Source organism: Otolemur garnettii, unplaced genomic scaffold (genome assembly GCF_000181295.1).
Source record: "Otolemur garnettii isolate 467f Iridium unplaced genomic scaffold, OtoGar3 scaffold00050, whole genome shotgun sequence".
NCBI classification, from domain to species: domain Eukaryota; kingdom Metazoa; phylum Chordata; class Mammalia; order Primates; family Galagidae; genus Otolemur; species Otolemur garnettii.
The window spans coordinates 11,608,746-11,626,086 of NW_003852445.1; the positions used below are offsets into that span (position 1 = coordinate 11,608,746).

The following is a 17,341-nucleotide window of genomic DNA, read 5'->3' on the forward strand; positions in this document are numbered from 1 at the left end:
TGCCAGCCTTGGTGTATGTGGCCAGCACCCTATCCACTGAGCTACAGGTGCCACCCATGTGTCCTAAAAGAAGGAAGGAAGGAAGGAGAAAGAAAGGGAAAAGGAGGAAAGGAAGGAAGGAGAGACAGAGGGGGAGGGAGGGAGGGAAGGAAGGGAAGGAAGGGAAGGAAGGAAGGGAAGGAAAGGAAGGAAGAAAGAAGGAAAAAAGGAAAGAAAGAGAGAGAAAGGAAATAAGAAAGGAAAGGAAGAAAGAGAGAGAAGAGAAGAGAAGAGAAGAGAAGAGAAGAGAAGAGAAGAGAAGAGAAGAGAAGAGAAAAGAAACAGTATGGAGTTCCCTCATTGGGAAGATGGGATCTGCACAGGAAGGAAGATAATGGGCAAGAAAGAATGACCCAGGATATAAATGGTCTAGGAACTCAGAAAAGGTAGTGAGCCTTCAGCCTTGTGTAAGGTCACGACGGAGGTGAGATTTGGCAAGGAAAAGTTGGAAAAGTTTTGGCTCAATACAAAAGAACAGAAAGGAGTGAACAGAGGTGCTCCATGAAAGGGCAAAAAATTAATGTTTGAGGAGAAGGAGCAGGGTTGGCTGGCTGGAGGGAGGATTCATGAGGGAAGCTACTATATCTATTGACATTTACTCTGTGCTAGGCACATGATTTTAAAGTCATTTACTCCTCTTGCAAGTTGAACTTGAGAATGTCCAAGAAGAGAGGGACTCCTTGCCCTCTACCCAGGCAGGACTAGGCACTCAGTTCAGGATCCATCAGAGTTGCGGGACTTCCTGTGCTGGGAGGTGAGGGGGCTGCTCTATCCTGGAGGTGGCTCTCAGTCCCTCATATTTACACAAGGCTTTCAGCCTCCAGAATATTTTCCACATAAGTTCTCTTGTTGGATCTCACAATAACCCTGTGATGTAAGTAGAGCAGATAAGGAAATGAATCTCAGACAACTGAAGAGACTTGCCTAAGGTCATGCAGTAAGTGGGTGGCAGAGTTGGGACATGAACCTGGGTCTCTTGCCTCCAGCCCCAGGCTCTTTCCACTGAAATATCTTGTTTGAGGCTGTAAGGTTTACCTCAGGACACCATAACCAGGCTTAGATTAGGCACCCCAGTTGACAAGCCCACCTGCTTCCCTCAAGGTCTCTCCTCTCATGATGAGGCAGCCCCTGGATGGGCTGGAGATGGCTAGTAATGAGAACTCTTTCCCAAACTCAGCTTTTCCTCAACCCAGCTGAAGTTTTGTCTTAGTTAAAGCTCTTTAAGTAAGAGGAACCCACTTACACTGGCATTAATGAAGGGTCAATTGACAATGAAGATTTAGCAGTATCCTAGGACTCCACAGGGAATTTAACTTGGCCTGGAAGGGACTGAGGAAGGGAAACAAGACCACTTCTCTCTCATGCTACTTCTGTTTCCCCTGTGCCTATATGCCTTATTATGTCTCTGGATCTCTGAGCACTTGGAGGAAAAGAGTGGTCCACACCTTCTAAGTTGTCTTGAGCTCAGTTCCAGAACCTCTTAGTTCCAGGTGTGCTCCTATACACTCAGCTAAGGCAGAAGGCCAGAACTCCAGAAAACAAACATGGCCCCAAGGAGATATCTCAGAAGTGGCTCCTACAAGGTTCAACTGGTCTTCAAAAGCCTTGTCTCCTTTTCTTTCTCCTTCTGCTGCTGCCCAAATGTAGGTGCTGGACATCAACCAGGCAGATGCAGGGACCCTGCCCCTGGACTCATCCCAGAAGGTACAGGAGGCTTTGACATGTGAGCTGAGTAGGACTGAGTTTGCGGAGTCCCTGGGCCTCAAGCCCCAGGACATGTTTGTGGAGTCCATGTTCTCTCTCGCTGACAAGGATGGCAATGGCTACCTGTCATTTCGGGAGTTTCTGGACATCCTGGTGGTTTTTATGAAAGGTGAGGAAGGAGGGAATAATCATCCAGATAGGAGGGGCTGGACAGGGGCTGGGGAATTGAAGCTTGGAGTGTGGCTAACCTGCTGGAAGTGGGGAAGGAGTGGGGCCAGATCTCCAGACATGGCAGACATCTAGGAGTGTCCAGGCAGGGGTCAGGAAGCAAAGTGACCTCTTTCTGTGTCCAGCAAAGGGTCATCACATGGGTGCAAGGTCCTTTCTGGCTGGCCTGGGGGTTCGGACAAGGGTTCTTCTCATGGAGTCCTCCTTCCTCTAGGCTCCCCTGAGGAGAAGTCCCGCCTTATGTTCCGCATGTATGACTTTGATGGGAATGGTCTTATTTCCAAGGACGAGTTCATCAGGATGCTAAGGTTGGTCTCTGGGACAGCCAGGAGAGTAGGCCAGGGCAGGGACTGCCTGGGAAAAGAGGTGGGACATGAAGAGAGCAGGAGGATAAAGGTGGGCAAGGGCCTTGTCCTTACCCATGTAACCAGAGACTATTATAATTAGTAGGGAGCTTGGGGTTTGACCATTCAGGGTCCTTCCATGTAGTGCTGAAGGCTTGCTTATTGGATGGTCAGTAAACCTGATGGCACCCCTGTCCCAATCCCAGGTCCTTCATTGAGATCTCCAACAACTGCCTCTCCAAGGCCCAGCTGGCTGAGGTGGTGGAGTCTATGTTCAGGGAGTCAGGCTTCCAGGACAAGGAGGAGCTGACGTGGGAGGACTTCCACTTCATGCTGCGGGACCATGACACAGATCTCCGCTTCACTCAGCTCTGCGTCAAAGGTGGGGTTGCTGGATGGGCAAGGCTGACTCACCCATTAGGCACAGTAGACACCATGCCCACATACTTTTAGGTGCCCACAGAAACGTTTACACTTCTTTTAAAATCAAAAGAACAAAGGAATATAATAATAATGAATATGTAATTTTGTATCTAACCTGAATTGTATTCTTTATGGCAATAATTCTAAAACATATTTTTTTATTTTTATGAAGGCAGGATCCCAAGCAGGCAAATGTGCCTAGGGCCTATGAAAGTCATAATGTAGCCCTGCTGGTGGGGTGGGTAGTGTTAGGATAGGGGAGGGGATGGAGACTGGAACTCAGCTGTCCCTGGATCCCTGCCAAAACCCTCTGTGCCTGGTGCCTAGGCCAGAAGGAAGACAGTATCCTCCTCAACAGGGGGCATCTGGTTGTAGTGGTGGGGTGACATCTTTTGGATTATTTTGTCACTGTGTGTGTGGCTAAGTGCTCAGTAAATGTTTGCTGAGTACACGAAGACCCAATACTGTTTTCCTTTTCCCTACTTCCTGCCTGACTTCTGTCTAACTTGAGTGGGTGAGGACTGGCCTCAGAGTGAAAAGGGCGCCGGGGAGCCAGGAGGGTGTCTCTCTGTGGCCTCTTATGAGCTGTTATGGTATCTTCTCAGCTTAGATTCGTACTGGTGCATGTTGAGACCAAACCCAGTCCCTCCCAGGATTATAAGCAGGGGTGGGCTAAGTGGCCTCAATGCCAAGAGGGGCAAGTTAGACAAGATGCAGGTGAGCCTCTGGCCAGAGCTTCCCCCTGGGGGTAGGGAGAGTTGGTAAAGAGGAGGCCCAGCGCACCTCACCTTTCCCAGGCAGCCAGGACAGCAGGCAACTTGGGAGGTGCCTGGAAATGAGCCCAGACCACAGAGTCCCGGGGACATCCAGCTCCTGCGATGGAGGGTAGGACCAGGCTTGGGGATTGAGGATTAAGTAGAAAGTTGACATTAAGTGTTGTTTTATTTTACTTTTAAATGTTATTGTACTTTATTGTTTCCTCCAGATTTTATTTTGAAAGATTTTAAATCTACAGAAAAGGATCAAGAATAATACAAAGAAGCATCCCATCACCTTTCACCTAGATTTGCTGTTTGTTACCATTTTGCCACATTTGCTGTCTGCTGAACCATTTGAGAGTGTCTATACTCTATTTAAAAAACATTCTGATTTCCTTTAGTTCAGCTTACTTACTTTTGGCTTTGGCTATAGACCAGGGTTGTCTTTAGGCTTGCTTCAGCACTTGGAAGTTATCTGGAGAAATCTTTCTGGGCTTCCTGGAAGAACCTGGATTTGTACCTCAGTCCTGCCCTGCCCTCAGTGCTTAGTCCAGACAGAAACAATGGTGTGGCTCCTGGGAGGGTCCCCGTAATATCTTATTATGAAGATTTTCAAAAGTAGAAAAAATTTTAGCATGATTCCCATATATCTACCACCTAAAGTCTATATTTAAATCTTGGAGGTTTTAAGCTGAAAGATCTTAAGCAGAGTTTTTGTGACAGAATTGGCTTAGCTGGCAGGTTACATACAGTTCCTGAATTCTACTCCTATAAGCCTGATTTCAGTCCCAAGGGTGGGAATTAAGGTAGATACCTTCTTAGAGAAGCTAAAACTTCATTTTAAGCTTTCTCCCTGCCCAACCATGGCTGACTCCAGCTTCCACTGGGGTAAGGGCTATAGCTGGGGCACACACAGGCAGACCACCCACTGGGCTGAGACCCTGTACAGCCTCTGAACATGGGAAGGTGGTGGGGGGTGTTTGGCATCTGGGCTCTGAGGACTTCCTAGCCCGGCTTTGCGTTGCAGGAGTGGAAGTGCCTGAAGTCATCAAGGACCTCTGCCGGAGAGCCTCCTACGTCAGCCCGGAGAAGATCTGGTAATCCCCTATCTGAGAATGTTGAAAGGAGTGGAAGGGAGTTGTCATTTTTCTCTCCAAAACTGCAGGGATCAGGGCCACCACTGGCCTATGCAATGCCTTCATACAAATTAGAAAAAAGATACCCTCTTTACTCTAGGCAGAGAAAACCCTGTGCCAGGGCAAGCAGAGAGGCCGTTGGATTTCAGCACTCACTCACTGCCTGAGCCACATGCCCTGTTGAAGGATACAGGCATATACAGTGTCCTCTGGTGGCTGAGCCACCAGATATGGCTCACTCTTTCATGGCCCCTCTAAGAACTCTGATCCTTCCTTGGCACAGTGGTTTTGGTGCCAGGCCAGGGAGGGGCTGCAGAGGATCAAGTGGTATCCCAAGGTCCTATCTCTTGCCTTTTCTGTCCTAGTCCTTCTCCCAGAGTGAGAGCCCGCTGCTCCCGCAGTGATGTCCAGACTGAGTGGACGCCACAGAGACTGCAGTGCCCCATGGACACAGACCCTCCCCAGGAGATTCGGCGGAGGTTTGGCAAAAAGTAAGCCTGCTCTTTCCCTTAAGCCAGGGCAGCTCATCCATTCCTTTGGCATACACACATCTATTATTTGGAACATTTCCACCTCCATGCTAAGGCTGGATTATGATAATTACAGTGTGGTGTCCCACTGATGAACATTACAGTAGTGGTAAGAGCAATGAGCTTCAGAACTCAAGGAACTGTCTCCTCTGCCTGGGAGGTCACAGACGCCTTCATGGAGGAGGCATCCCTTGAGTCTCCAGTAAAGGCTGATATGGTTGCCCAGTGGGAGTTTATTTTTATTTATTTATTTATCTTGCTTTTTTTTTTTTTTGGCCGAAGCCGAGTTTGAACCCGCCACCTCTGGCATGTGGGGCCCGAGCCTTACTCCTTTGAGCCACAGGCGCTGCCCCTCCCAGTGGGAGTTTAGAGCTACCGACTGAGAGAGGAGGGACTGTCTGAGTGTGAACAGACACTGGGGCGCTGGGGAATGCATTTAATGGGGGATGAAGTGACCACTTAGCAGGCCGTCCCTGCGCGGACAGTTTGCTTATTAAGTGCAGCACAGCCCTCAGGTCTGAACCCCGCTTTAGTGAGTCACTGGATGTCCCTTCCTTGGAAGCGGTGCCCTTCCCCCGCTACTCCGTGGATCCCCTCTGGGAAGCAGGACTCTGCTAGCTCTAGGTCCGATGGGAGCCCAAGGCTAAGGCTTCCTGTCTGCCAGGGTGACGTCTTTCCAGCCCCTGCTGTTCACTGAGGCACACCGAGAGAAGTTTCAACGCAGCCGTCGCCACCAGACTGTGCAGCAATTCAAGCGTTTCGTCGAGAACTACAGACGCCACATAGGTTGCGTGGCCGTGTTCTACGCCATAGCTGGAGGGCTGTTCCTGGAAAGGGCCTACTGTGAGTGACTTTGCTTATTGTAAGCCCAGGGGATATGCATAGTCCCGGGGTCTGGCTTATTGTGAATGCCGGGCATCCAGGGGCGGGGTTTCGACGAGTGACAGCCCTGGGCCGGCCTACGGTGGGCTCTGGCCACCAGGTGCCTGCCAGACGGAAGACTGTGCTGGGCAGGCCTGCTGTGAGTGGCGGCAGCCGGGACCGCAGTAGATGTCCCGCGTACTTGACCCCCGCACTGATCCTCCCTGGCCCACCTGGGTCCCCTCCGCAGACTACGCCTTTGCAGCACACCACATGGGCATCACAGACACCACCCGCGTGGGCATCATCCTGTCGCGGGGCACGGCGGCCAGCATCTCTTTTATGTTCTCCTACATCCTGCTCACCATGTGCCGCAACCTCATCACGTTCCTGCGAGAGACCTTCCTCAACCGCTACGTGCCCTTCGACGCCGCCGTGGACTTCCATCGCCTCATTGCCTCCACTGCCATCGTCCTCACAGGCAGGCCCTAGGTGTCCCGGGGATTCTCTCTGTGTCCTCCCGCCCCCTGCTGGCTCCCCCCTCCTCCCCCGCCTGTACTTACCTTTAATATGAGTCTTGGATATCCTTCTTAAAAGGAGGCCATAGACAGCAGACCAGGGCCATGGTGTGAAGTAAGCCCCGCACTGCCCAACAGTGCCTCTTCCCACACTGGCCAGGGCACCTCACCAGCCTATAGCTGACAAGTTACTAACACCCTAGAATGACTGCAGATAACATATTATCTTTCCCAGTGTTTATGTTTTGAAATATGTCTCTGCGACAAAAACCAAAGAATGAACTTCTAAGGTCTAATTTCTGACCCATATGGTTGTGTTATGGATGGTGTGTACAGGGGAAGACCAGGAAAGTGATTAGAAGTCAGAAGCTCAGCTCCCTAGGCTTTCTTCAGGCCCTGAACCCCATCTGACCAGGGTCCTCTATCTTGAGCCAAATGAGTTGAGCACCCCCACTGGGCTCACCACCCATCTGCTCTTCCTTAGTCTTGCACAGTGCCGGCCACGTGGTGAATGTGTTCCTGTTCTCCATCAGTCCACTCAGTGTCCTCTCCTGCCTCTTCCCCGGCCTCTTCCACGATGATGGGTGAGTGTGTGTGTGTGCACGGTAGAAGGATTCCTTGCATGTGGAAAGAAACAAACTCCCTTGGCTCAGAAGAGAGTGTCACCTTCCAGGTTATGAGGCAGACAGTGTCTGGCCTGAGACCCCAACCCCAAGTCAGCATAAGGGGAGATTGGTAGCGAGGTTGGGGTGCCTCCCCTAGAAGGTCCTCTCTGGAAGTCCCAGAGATCTCCTCTCAGAGTGCTTTTTTCTTCAACACAGGTCTGAGTTCCCCCAGAAGTATTACTGGTGGTTCTTCCAAACTGTTCCAGGTGAGAGCCCTCCCTGCTCTGTGAATTTCTGGGCCTGACACTGAGCTCAAGACTCTAGATTCTGTCTGCCATGCAGCAGCCCAGACACTTACTCAGCTCTCACAGTGAGCCAGGCTCTGCCCTCTGGCCCTGAGGACACTCCTGGGCAGTAGGAGACTTAGGCTCTTCTGCATTCCACCCTCTTCCCAGGAGCTTAGCTGGTTCCCGTCCTACTCTGGACTATTTCCAGTGTAATGAGAGTGGACCCCCTTGCCCCAACCACTATGACAGTAGCTTTGAAGAATGCTTTGAGGAACACTGTATCCCAGCTGCATGGGGGAGGGATCTTAATCAGTCCAGACAGAGTCATCCACTCCCCGTAGTATGTCTTGACAAAGGCCATTTAGGGACATATTCCTAACTCTCTATAATCACCTATTTTAGAGCTATTAGCTGTGAATTTGTTCAAACTTTTCTTGAACCTATTTATATTTTCAGTCTGTTCCCTCCTTGAGGTAACACAATTTCTATGCTAGCTCCTCTCTGTGAAGGAGAGGGTTTTTATTTATTTATTTTTAATCCTAAAACGATCTGCTTTGAACTTCAGAGGGTGCTTGCTAATTCCTGCACACTGGGGTTTAGTGGATAAGCCTGTGTTGATGCCCTCTTCTCTGTTCAGGACTTTATAGGCTTTGGTTAGATCCCTTCTTAACCTTTGCTTTTTCATACTGCTGAGCTCTAATCTTCCTAATTTCTGCCTCTCTCCTCCTTGATCATTCTCTCTACCCATACTGCCCTGACTGCAGTTCTGTCTTCCTGTATATCTACAGCCTGGGATCCCCTGATGAGGAGGGGCATCCCACCAACTCTGAGCTGTACTATGGTGCTCTGGTGATAGCAGGGACAGTGTGGCCCCATCCAATCACTAAGAGTGCCAGTGCTCATGCTGTGTTCTGTGGTGGCAAGTGGAGCAGTGCAGGAGCCAAGTTTTGACTCCATGAAGGCAGGGCCTACAATTCCCAGTGTTTGGCCCAGACGACCCAGAGTGGATACTCTGTGAGTTCATTTATTCAGCACACATTTATATAAGGCCCACCATGTTCCAGGCCCCACACTAGGCACTGGGATTTAGTGGTGAACTAGCCTAGCCCTGTCCCTGTTCTTGTGGACCTGAGAGTCACCTGAGAAGGTGACAGACACAAAACAAATGATGATATGGGTAAAAAATAACCATGGTGACAAGGGCTATAAAGGATGAATAGGGTCTATTGAAATAAAGGTACCTATGATCAGCAGTGCTGGGGGGAGAGAAACAGAGGGGGAGTCTGGGATTTTCTTGTACCCAGTTTGGGCAATGGAATGGAGAGGGGAGATGCCTCACAACAGGTTCCTCTGCAACTCACTGCTCCTCTGTCCACCACCTCCTTGTTTACTTTGCAGGCCTCACAGGAGTTGTGCTGCTCCTGGTCCTGGCCATCATGTATGTCTTCGCCTCCCACCACTTCCGCCGCCGCAGCTTCCGGGGCTTCTGGCTGACCCACCACCTCTACATCCTTCTCTACGTCCTGGTGAGGAATTCTGGCTGTGAGTCAGACCAACAGGGTATGGACAGAACGTTTCCAGGAAGCCAGTGAGGGTTGAAACATTCCTTCTCCATCCCCTTAGCTATTTCGAATATCCTCTTCACCTCTTGGCACCCTGTTTGAAGATAGGGATTATAGTATGGGGCTCTCCTATAGTCTGACCCCAACATGCAGCACTTGGGAGACTGCCTCCCTGGTGTGGATTTTGCAGTAGCCATCCTACCAGCCTGATCTATATCCTTGCAGACACCCCTACATCACTTCTGCCCAGCCGATCTTTCCCAGCTTTGGATGGCTGGTGGTTTTTTTTGAGACAGAGCCGCAACCTGTTGCCCTGGGTAGAGTGCCATAGCATCACAGCTCACAGCAACCTCCAATTCCTGGGCTCAGGCAATTCTCTTGCCTCCGCCTCCCAAATACCTTGGACTACAGGCGCCCACCACAACCCCTGGCTATTCTTTGGTTGAAGCTGTCATTGTTTGGCAGGCCTAGGCTGGATTCAAACCCTCCAGCGCAGGTGTATGTGGCTGGTGCCTTAGCTGCTTGAGCCACAGGTGCTGAGCTTGGATGGCTGGTTTTGACTCCTGGGTAGACTGCCTGCACCCAGAGGACCATCATCCTTTTTAGGGAAACTTATCCTAAATGTACTTTGCCCCCTTTGTTCCAATCTTATCTTGGGGGGCATTAGCCACACCACCCAGCTAACTGCTATCTATACAGTAGATGAGCTTGTTCAAAATGTCTTCAGTTGGATTGCTGATAAAATGGCTTTTTAAGACTTGACCTATTTCTTTCTTTTTAACCATGGCTGCCACCTGCCTTCCTTCTCATTCCCATCCTGCTCCTATTCCCTTCACCCTCCCTTGGGTCTCTCAACCCAACCTGACTCTGACTGTCCTTGTGTTGTGGCCTCATGAACACAGGGAGTTCCCTAGGTTTAGCCATGTCAGTTTGGCTGTCAGCATTCAAGGAGACCAGAGCCCATATGGCTGCCCTCTTGATTTCCAGGCAGAACTTTACACAGGCATCTCCTTTGTCCTGAGACAAAGAAAGGTGTACCTTTGCCTTAGTCAGGCTGGCTCCCGCCTCCTCTCTGGTGTCCTCTTGAGAAGTAGGAGGGTCTGTTTCATCTTGTTTGTGGCTTAGCATTTCGTGTTTCTGAAGATGATTACTCAGCTTTGGCTTAGGATGTTTTCTAGAACTGATGATGTTTTTTTTTCCAAAGAAATCTCCCCCTTTTTTGAAAGCTATGGCTAATTTACCCTCCCTCCTCACTTTCCCAGTAATGGGCGGAGCCCTGGGCTACTACTTCTTTGGGGGTGGAGAAAAATGTTCTTTTTCTTTCCCAGTTTGGCTTCTTTGAATTTAGTGGGAGACCCAGAAGTGTTGCTATCCTGGCTCCCTGAGACCAAGAGCCCTTTCTGACTTAGCTCTGGGTTGTGAGTATCACTGGGAAAGTGAGGAGCTCAGAGAGGTACAGCCCACTCTGCTGGGCAGTCCTCGCCTGGCATCTTAGGGGTATCATTCCTCAGGGCAGATCAGAGCAAAAGCATTCTCTTCCTTCCCACTTATCCCAGATGTGGCCATTGACTTCAGACAGAAAGAGAAGTTAATAAGAATCCCAGTGTAGAGCAGACCCTGGGAAGGATATCTAGGCTCCCAATCCAGGCTACAGAGGGCAGGGCTAGCATAGCAGAGGCTGAGCTGGCTGGCTGCCCCACCACCCTGGCCCTTCAGCCAACCAGGAATCTGCTGCAGCTTTGTGGTTTTAAGACAAATGCCAACACAAAATGGGGTGTATAAGCAGAGGAGCGTGAGGTCACCCTAACATTGTACTCAGCCTGGTTGGGTCCTCAGAAAGCCAGGAGGGTGGCTGTGTGCTCCACAATGAAAGAGGAATTTGGGGATAGCAGAACCAGTTAAGAGAAGAGCTCAGAGAAGTTTAAACATTTAAGTTAGTCTTGTGGGGAAAGTTTCAAGAATTTGGGAACACTAAGCTGGGGAAAGGCATTCCTGAAAGAAGGACCAGAGTTCAGTTTGACACAGTATGGCTGGGTATGATGGCTCACACCTGTAATCCTAGCACTCTGGGAGGCCAAGGTGGGTAGATTGCTTAAGCTCAGGAGTTTGAGACTAGCTTGAGCAAGAGCAAGATCTGTCTCTACTAAAAATAGAAAAACTAGCAGGGCATGATGGCATGTGCCTGTCATCCCAGCTACTTGGGAGGCTAAGGCAAGAGGATCATTTGAGTCCAAAAGTTTGAGGTTGCTGTGAGCTATAATGATGCCACGGCATTCTACCCAGGGCAACAGAGTGAAAACAAAACAAAACACATATCTGTTAAGGGTCTATAATGTACTAGCTCTGTGTGAGGCCCAGCAGTGGACAAGGAGACTCTAACCCCTACCCTCAGGGATTTAGGATTTGCTGCAGAGTTAAGTTCCACATGCATGAAATGATCAAAATGAACATGCAATATGGGATTAATTGCTGAGCAGAATGTTTCAAACAGTAAGTTATAGGAGCTCGTCGAAGGGAGTTTCATTTGGGCTGAACTGGTTAGGGCAGACTTCAGGGAGAAAATGGGACTTGGGCCAAGACTTTGGGAGGGCAGCTAAGCTTTGATAGGGCAGAGTGGAAACTAAAGAGCAATCCAGGTAGAAGGAAGGGCATGGGGACTGGTGCAGAAATGGGAATGGACACTTGGGGCAGAGGGGACAGGCCTAGCTGTGGATGGCCACAGGGCACCAGGTGGTGGGAGAACATGCTGTGGCTCAGTGGAGAGGCCACCCCACATGGCAGAGCATAGAAAGAGAAGAGCAGTCTTGGGCAACACCTATCACTAGGGGTGGAAAAAGGAGTGGAGCCAGCAGTAGAGACAGAAAGTAAGTGGCTTAAGAGGCAAAGAGGGAGAGCCAGTAAAGCAACACAGCCAAGGTGGGGTGGTCGCTAGTGCCGCAGGCTGTTAAGAGTGAAAGAGTGAATAGAGTCTGAAGAAAGCCCTCGGAGTTTGACTATTTATGAGGCTGGTGAGCCCTCAGGGGGCCAGTCCTAAGGAGAGGTGAAGGTGGAAGCCAGATTTACCCAGACTCAGGAGCAAGCAAGTGGGAAGAATCGGGCTAATGTCTGCCCAAATTAGACAAACTTAGCAGGGAAAGGATGGGAGCTGGACAATACCTGTCAGCTATTTCATAGAAAGAGAGGACTAGTTAGGTGTTCTTAGCCTCCAAAAGGAGAAGATCAAGAGGGAAACTCCATTCCCCAACAGTTAGGGAGTGCCTACCATGTGTCAGGCGGGAACTGCTAGCAGCTGGGAGGATAGTAGCAAACAATCCCTACCCCTTCAGTCCATTGGGGGAAACAACAGGAGACTTGTAAGTGAATGAGCAAGCACATAATTATGGATGATGACAAGTGCTCCAAGGGAATTAACAGGCAGAGGTGACAGAAAGGACTGAGGGAGGGCCTGAGGAGGTGGTGTTTCTGCTGAGACCTGAGAAATGAAATGGAGCTAGTCATGAGAAGAACAGGGGAAGGCGTTCCAGCAGGTGGAAAGGTCTTGACGCAGAAAGGACTTGCCACGCTTGAGGACCAGAGAGGAGCAGGTGGCTAGTAGGCAGAGGTCAGACTACAGCACTGAGGTGCAATGAATGGAAAAGTTACTTGAGATTTTTAAGCTGGGGATGATATGATAAAATGAACTTTAAAAAGTTCCACTGGTGCCTTGAAGAGATGAGATTACAGTAGAGTAAGACCAGTGGAAGGTCTGCTTCCACTGGAAAGCTCCTGGATGAGTCAAGGTGAGAGGCAATGTGGCTTGGTCTAGGGTGGTGTCCCGAGGTGGAATATAGCCTCATTCCTCATGAAATGCTTTGGAGGATGGAGTTGGGAGTGGTGAGGTCTGGGAACCTGGAAGGAGCATGGTACATAGTGAGGTTTAGTTGGCTATACCAATAGGGAAGGATGTGGGGTCTAAGGCCTGAGCTGGCCTAATACCCTGTTGTGGGTACCACTGGGTCTGAGCTGAACTCTTTCCTCTATCCAGCTCATCATCCATGGCAGCTTTGCTTTGATTCAGCTGCCACGTTTCCACATCTTCTTCCTGGTCCCAGCACTCATCTATGGAGGGGACAAGCTGGTGAGCCTGAGCCGAAAGAAGGTGGAGATCAGTGTGGTGAAGGCGGAGCTGCTGCCCTCAGGTACCAGCCTGGAGGCTCTCAGGGGACCAATTTTGTGGCACTGAGGTTGCTGATAAGGCAGGGGCAGAACCTGGACCAGGTAGTAGGGACAAGGAAGCTAGTAAGAGGAACCTTTGCCAGAGGACCTCAGCCTCTCTCATCACAGAAAGCCCAGGCCAGGCTTCCCCTTACCCTAATGACCATACCCCCAGTGTTGCCCAGCCTTTCTCAGGGTTCTGGTGGGGGAGGCCTCCCTTGTCATATTCCAGAAGCAGAGCTGAGGCTGCAGGTAGGGGAGCTCTCTGGAGGCCACATTGTTGCTAGGTTCAAGGCAGCAGCCTCTCACCCACCATTTCTCCCTAGGAGTGACTTACCTGCGGTTCCAGCGGCCTCAGGGCTTTGAGTACAAGTCTGGGCAGTGGGTGCGGATCGCCTGTCTGGCTCTGGGGACCACTGAGTACCACCCCTTCACACTGACCTCTGCACCCCATGAGGACACCCTTAGCCTGCACATCCGGGCAGCAGGGCCCTGGACCACTCGCCTCAGGGAGATCTACTCACCCCCAATGGGTGACAGATGTGCCAAATACCCAAAGGTGCCTAGACCCAGGCCACATGTGCTACATGTTCCCACATCCCCTTTGCAGGCTTTGGCTCTGCAGCGCCAGACTTCTGTGTTCTGCCCTGCCCTTCATCTGGAGACTGGTTGTTCCAGATAATGCCACAGCTCTACCTGGCTCTCCCCACTCCATAAATCTATATGCCTTTCCCTGCCTCTCATTTCTGGCTTCAAATCTATAGTGACGGCCAAGCTTAACTTAAACCCATTCCCCTCCCTACAGCTGTACCTTGATGGACCATTTGGAGAGGGCCACCAGGAGTGGCATAAATTTGAAGTGTCAGTGTTGGTGGGAGGGGGCATTGGGGTCACCCCTTTTGCCTCCATCCTGAAAGACCTGGTCTTCAAGTCATCAGTCAGCTGCCAAGTGTTCTGTAAGAAGGTGAGTAGCCCTCTTCCACAGCCCATAGCCCCTTCCTCCTGATCATGATAACCCCTGTGTCTCTTTCTCCTGCCTCTGTTCCTGGCCTCTCAGATCTGGGCAAGGGCAAGTTGACCTGAAACCGAGGTTGGTGGCAGGTAGGGAGGTGTCAGGATATCTCCAGACACTGAAGGGTAGGATTGGTTGGCTGATGCCTCCAGGCTCCTGCCTAGTTTACAAAGACATCTTCCCTTAGTTATGGGGTGCTCCATGTAGGATTTGTTCCTGGGAATCCCTCTAGGCAGGGTTAGAGGGAGATAAAGAAACACAGTTCCTCTTACAGGCCAGTACTTGGAGCATGTTGGGCTGGGAGAGGGAAGGGCATGCTTGGGGTGGGGCGCATGTGAAACAGGCTCAGCTCCCAAGTGGAAGAGGAGGGGAAGGCAAGGCAGGGCCAATGGGCCAGGTTGAACCAAGAACACAGCCCAAGCCCTTAGGCCCCTCCACACTGGGCCCCTTCACCCCAACTTGGACCTGGTGGCAGGCCCCTGCTCGTCTCTGGGCCTGGCCTGTGAGTCAGGGATGCCGGAATGCAGCGGGCAAAGGCCCAGCCCACATGCTGTCAGCACTCAGAGGTGACAGCTCCCCTCCTCTCCTCTGCCTCAGCTTCTTAACCCAGACAGCCCTGCTTCTCCCTCTCAGAAGCTGGAGAGGGCTCCCCCCAGGACAGCTTCCACCCCACCCCCCACCCCTTTGAGCCCATTCCCATCTGCCCCAGGCAGCTGGCTAGGTCTTGCCTGAGGCTATTCCGTGAAATGCCCCTTGGCCTCTAGGTCCTGGCAGCCTATGCAGGGCCCACTGGAGTGGTAGGACAGGTTCAACAAGCAAAAGCTGCTTTCTACTCAATAGACCCTCAGCTTTTGCCTTTTGCAGAGCCCTGGGCTATCTGTCACTTCCTCTTCTCAGTGCCCTGGATAACTTCATCTCTCGCCTCAGAGCCTGGCACTGTGGCCCACACACTCCATCTTGCTGGGCTGTCTGGGGAGGGGCAGGAGTTGGCTGAGGTCAGAAGAGTTCTGGTGGTACAGAAATCCCTGGGATCTAGGAAGACTGAGCTGAATGAGTCTTGAGCTCCAGCTGTGTGTCCTGTCCCCAGATCTACTTCATCTGGGTGACGCGGACCCAGCGGCAGTTCGAGTGGCTGGCTGACATCATCAGGGAGGTAGAGGAGAATGACCACCAGGACCTGGTGTCTGTGCACATCTACATCACTCAGCTGGCTGAGAAGTTCGACCTCAGGACCACTATGCTAGTATGTCAGGGCTGGCCAGGCAGGGCAGGTGGGTCACCATCTGAACTTGGAAGTTGACCCTGGCTATATCTGGCTGGACTTTCTCCCATCCCTGTCCCCTAGTACATCTGTGAGCGGCACTTCCAGAAGGTGCTAAACCGGAGTCTGTTCACGGGTCTGCGCTCTGTCACCCACTTTGGTCGACCTCCCTTTGAGCCCTTCTTCAACTCCCTGCAGGAGGTCCACCCACAGGTCAGTCTCACCTCAAATCCCAAGGTTCTGTTCACCATTATCATTTGGGATCTGAGCAAAGCTTCCAAACATGCTCATCAGGGAAAGAATTGGCTGCTGATGAAAACCCATCCTATGGCAGATTGGTGAGGTGACAGAATGAAGGATAGGTAGGGGTCACCCAAAGGTGCTAAGGGAGGAGGCAGGCAATAGGGACTTGTCACCTCTGGAGCCATGATGCACTGTTCAGAAGGAAGAGCTCAATAATTGAGCTAGTCCTTGTCATAAAGTCAGGACTACCCTCACCATTAATACTGAGCCAGCTTTCCCCTAGACACTGAGTTAATCTTCACAGAACATTGGGCTTAGCCCCTATCCTCATAAAGACTGGTTGTCCCACATCTTGAACATTGATTAACCCTTCCCCTACTAGAAGATGCTGATTAGGACTTACTAAAACTAGCTAGACTTATAAACATCAAGCCCCTCACCAAGCATGGGACAAAGTAAACTTTCCTCAGGGGGACTAAATGAGCCCTCACCACAGGCTCCTGTTGGTCTTTAATGTAAACTCTGAGCTAGCTCTGCCTCCAAACAACCAGCCAGCCTTCCTGTCTTCCTTCCGCAACAGGTTCGGAAGATTGGGGTGTTTAGCTGTGGCCCCCCTGGCATGACCAAGAATGTGGAAAAGGCCTGTCAGGTCATCAACAGACAGGACCGGACTCATTTCTCCCACCATTATGAGAACTTCTAGGTCCCCTGCCCAGAAAGGTTTGGGCCTACACCTCACCGCTGTACTTTTTGTTTCTGGCTGTATCAGTCTCCCTTTCCACCTCCCAAACTTGGTACAGGTGGCCATGGTCAGTCACCATATGTGGGCTCAGGAACCCCCAGGTCCAGAATGTCTCAGCCTGGAGAAATGGGGGGCACTCTCTAAGGAGTAGAGGTTGGGAAGTGAAGGAGCTATTGGTTAGGGGCAAAGCACAGCCTCTTCTTCCAATCTATAAAAGACAAGCTGACAAGTAGTGTGTGTGTGTGTGTGTGTGTGTACACATGTGTAGGGGGTTATGAGCCTAAGGATGAAGTGGGAGCACAGATGCTAGCATCTTAGAGCCCTCCCTATTCCCAGACCTCCTCCTCTTCTGGCCTTCCCACTTTCAGAAGGGCTGGAAAATGCCTTGAGGAGGTAGAGGCTGGACCTAGGACAAGCAATTTGCAGAACCCTCCCCCCGCCCAGCATCTCAGCTAACAGCACAATTAATTTCTTTACTGGAGCCCTTTACTCCAGTAGTCCTTTACAAACAAATCACTTTTCTGCCTTCAAGGTTTTTTTATTCTGCCCCAGGATAGGGTGGGGAGCCAGCAGAGGAAACCACACACCTAGCTCATCAGACACCTCTCTGAGCTTGCCAGTATTCACTAAGGAACCAGCCCACAGCTAAGTGCCCCAGTTGAAGACCTTTCCCTGGTCCAAAGGTGCCCTTCCTGATAGAGGGCATCATAGTGTGAGGGCTCTGAACCCTGCTGAAGGGGCAGAATAAGGGCTGGGGTTCTCTAGAGGAGGGGGGTTCTGGCAAAGGTGGGCTGGGCAGAGAAGAGAGTAGGGGGTGGGCACAGGTGGAGCCTGTAGGAAGCCACAGCAACCTGGCTTGCTCCAGGAGGTAGAGGCTGGACCTAACAGACCTTT

The 17,341-nt window shown here is 51.1% G+C and overlaps 1 protein-coding gene across 1 annotated transcript in view; it reads left to right on the forward strand.

The window, feature by feature from the left end:
• Positions 1-16,408, forward strand: part of DUOX1 (dual oxidase 1) — a 29,733-nt gene extending 13,325 nt beyond the window's left edge. The window contains exons 18-33 of the mRNA XM_003791794.1: positions 1,687-1,912; positions 2,186-2,279; positions 2,522-2,697; positions 4,524-4,593; positions 4,998-5,123; positions 5,827-6,005; positions 6,274-6,504; positions 7,026-7,125; positions 7,363-7,412; positions 8,832-8,959; positions 13,020-13,173; positions 13,516-13,748; positions 13,995-14,153; positions 15,289-15,444; positions 15,547-15,675; positions 16,286-16,408. Of these exons, the coding sequence (XP_003791842.1) occupies positions 1,687-1,912; positions 2,186-2,279; positions 2,522-2,697; positions 4,524-4,593; positions 4,998-5,123; positions 5,827-6,005; positions 6,274-6,504; positions 7,026-7,125; positions 7,363-7,412; positions 8,832-8,959; positions 13,020-13,173; positions 13,516-13,748; positions 13,995-14,153; positions 15,289-15,444; positions 15,547-15,675; positions 16,286-16,408 (2,334 nt within the window). The remainder of the gene's footprint in view (positions 1-1,686; positions 1,913-2,185; positions 2,280-2,521; positions 2,698-4,523; positions 4,594-4,997; positions 5,124-5,826; positions 6,006-6,273; positions 6,505-7,025; positions 7,126-7,362; positions 7,413-8,831; positions 8,960-13,019; positions 13,174-13,515; positions 13,749-13,994; positions 14,154-15,288; positions 15,445-15,546; positions 15,676-16,285) is intronic.
• The last annotated feature ends 933 nt before the right edge of the window (positions 16,409-17,341 follow it).